At 37.5% G+C, this 994-nt stretch overlaps 1 protein-coding gene across 1 annotated transcript in view; it reads right to left on the bottom strand.

Moving 5' to 3' along the window:
- Nucleotides 1-697, bottom strand: part of JH06_5683 (RNA recognition motif-containing protein) — a gene marked incomplete at both ends in the record, with an annotated part of 1,041 nt that extends 344 nt beyond the window's left edge. Inside the window, 5 exons of the mRNA XM_014670751.1 lie at nt 42-78; nt 109-380; nt 411-493; nt 560-617; nt 650-697. Coding sequence (XP_014526237.1) covers nt 42-78; nt 109-380; nt 411-493; nt 560-617; nt 650-697 — 498 coding nt within the window. The remainder of the gene's footprint in view (nt 1-41; nt 79-108; nt 381-410; nt 494-559; nt 618-649) is intronic.
- Nucleotides 698-994: the final 297 nt, after the last annotated feature.

Here is a 994-nt window from a genome sequence, read left to right as displayed (position 1 = left end):
AGATACAGACAATCTGGATTGTTACACTTTTGACCTCGAACAAAAGCAAAACAATACTTAGTTGTTCCATAGCTCGCTCTATTCCTTATTCTATTCCATCACAATTACTTCAATTGGCGACGACAATACGAATATCCATCAACAGCTCTAATACACTCTAGTGCCTGTTCTTCCGTCTCATACGTCAGATATACGCCACATGTATTCGATTTATCACCAACAGGGTTCTTCGAGTTCACCACTATCTTGTTCAAATGACCATATTGACCAAACATATCCTGTCTCCTCAGATTTGTCTCATCTGCTGCCTCGATAGGAATTCCGATTACATATACAAGATTCTTCTGAATCACTCGTATTGTTTGGAGATCACGAGAATCCTACACCTCAACTCTCTTCCTTGGACAAACCTCTGTTACAATCGACCTTCTTGACTCTTCTCGTGTCTTCTCTTCTGCTTTTGACCTTTCCTCCTCCCTTTCCATTAATACCTCTCCAAACAAATACATTTCTTTATCTATTTTCATAATTCGGTAATTCGCCTTATTATAGGGACGACGGCAATTCGGACATGGGCGACTGTCAGCAACTAAAGTATTCAAACACCAAATGCAAATCTATCATATTACTCTACTCCTTTCAGTAATACCTGAAAATTACAAGGACATGGAAATAGAGCAAGATCTGTCTTATCCATGGGACCGTAACATAAAGGACATAATGGACTGTCATCATCAGATTCTGATAAGTCACTAACATCAGCTGTATTCATAGCACCTCTAAATACTACATTAGGAATCAACCTTCCAAAACAACTCAATAATACTTACCAATTAATTGTAAATTGGTTCAAACAAATAATGAAACAAAAACAATGAATGAGGATTCAAGTCAAGTTTCATATGAAGCAAAGACCTATCTGTGTACCTCAACAATCATTTCCTCCAAACAAACAAGCCAAAGGTCTTATCGCTTGAACAACATACAATCCTTA

This window comes from Blastocystis sp. subtype 4, assembly GCF_000743755.1.
Source record: "Blastocystis sp. subtype 4 strain WR1 chromosome Unknown seqid_0233, whole genome shotgun sequence".
NCBI classification, from domain to species: Eukaryota; class Bigyra; order Opalinata; family Blastocystidae; genus Blastocystis; species Blastocystis sp. subtype 4.
The sequence above is the reverse complement of the archived record's forward strand: the minus strand, read 5'-3'. Positions and strand labels throughout refer to the sequence as shown.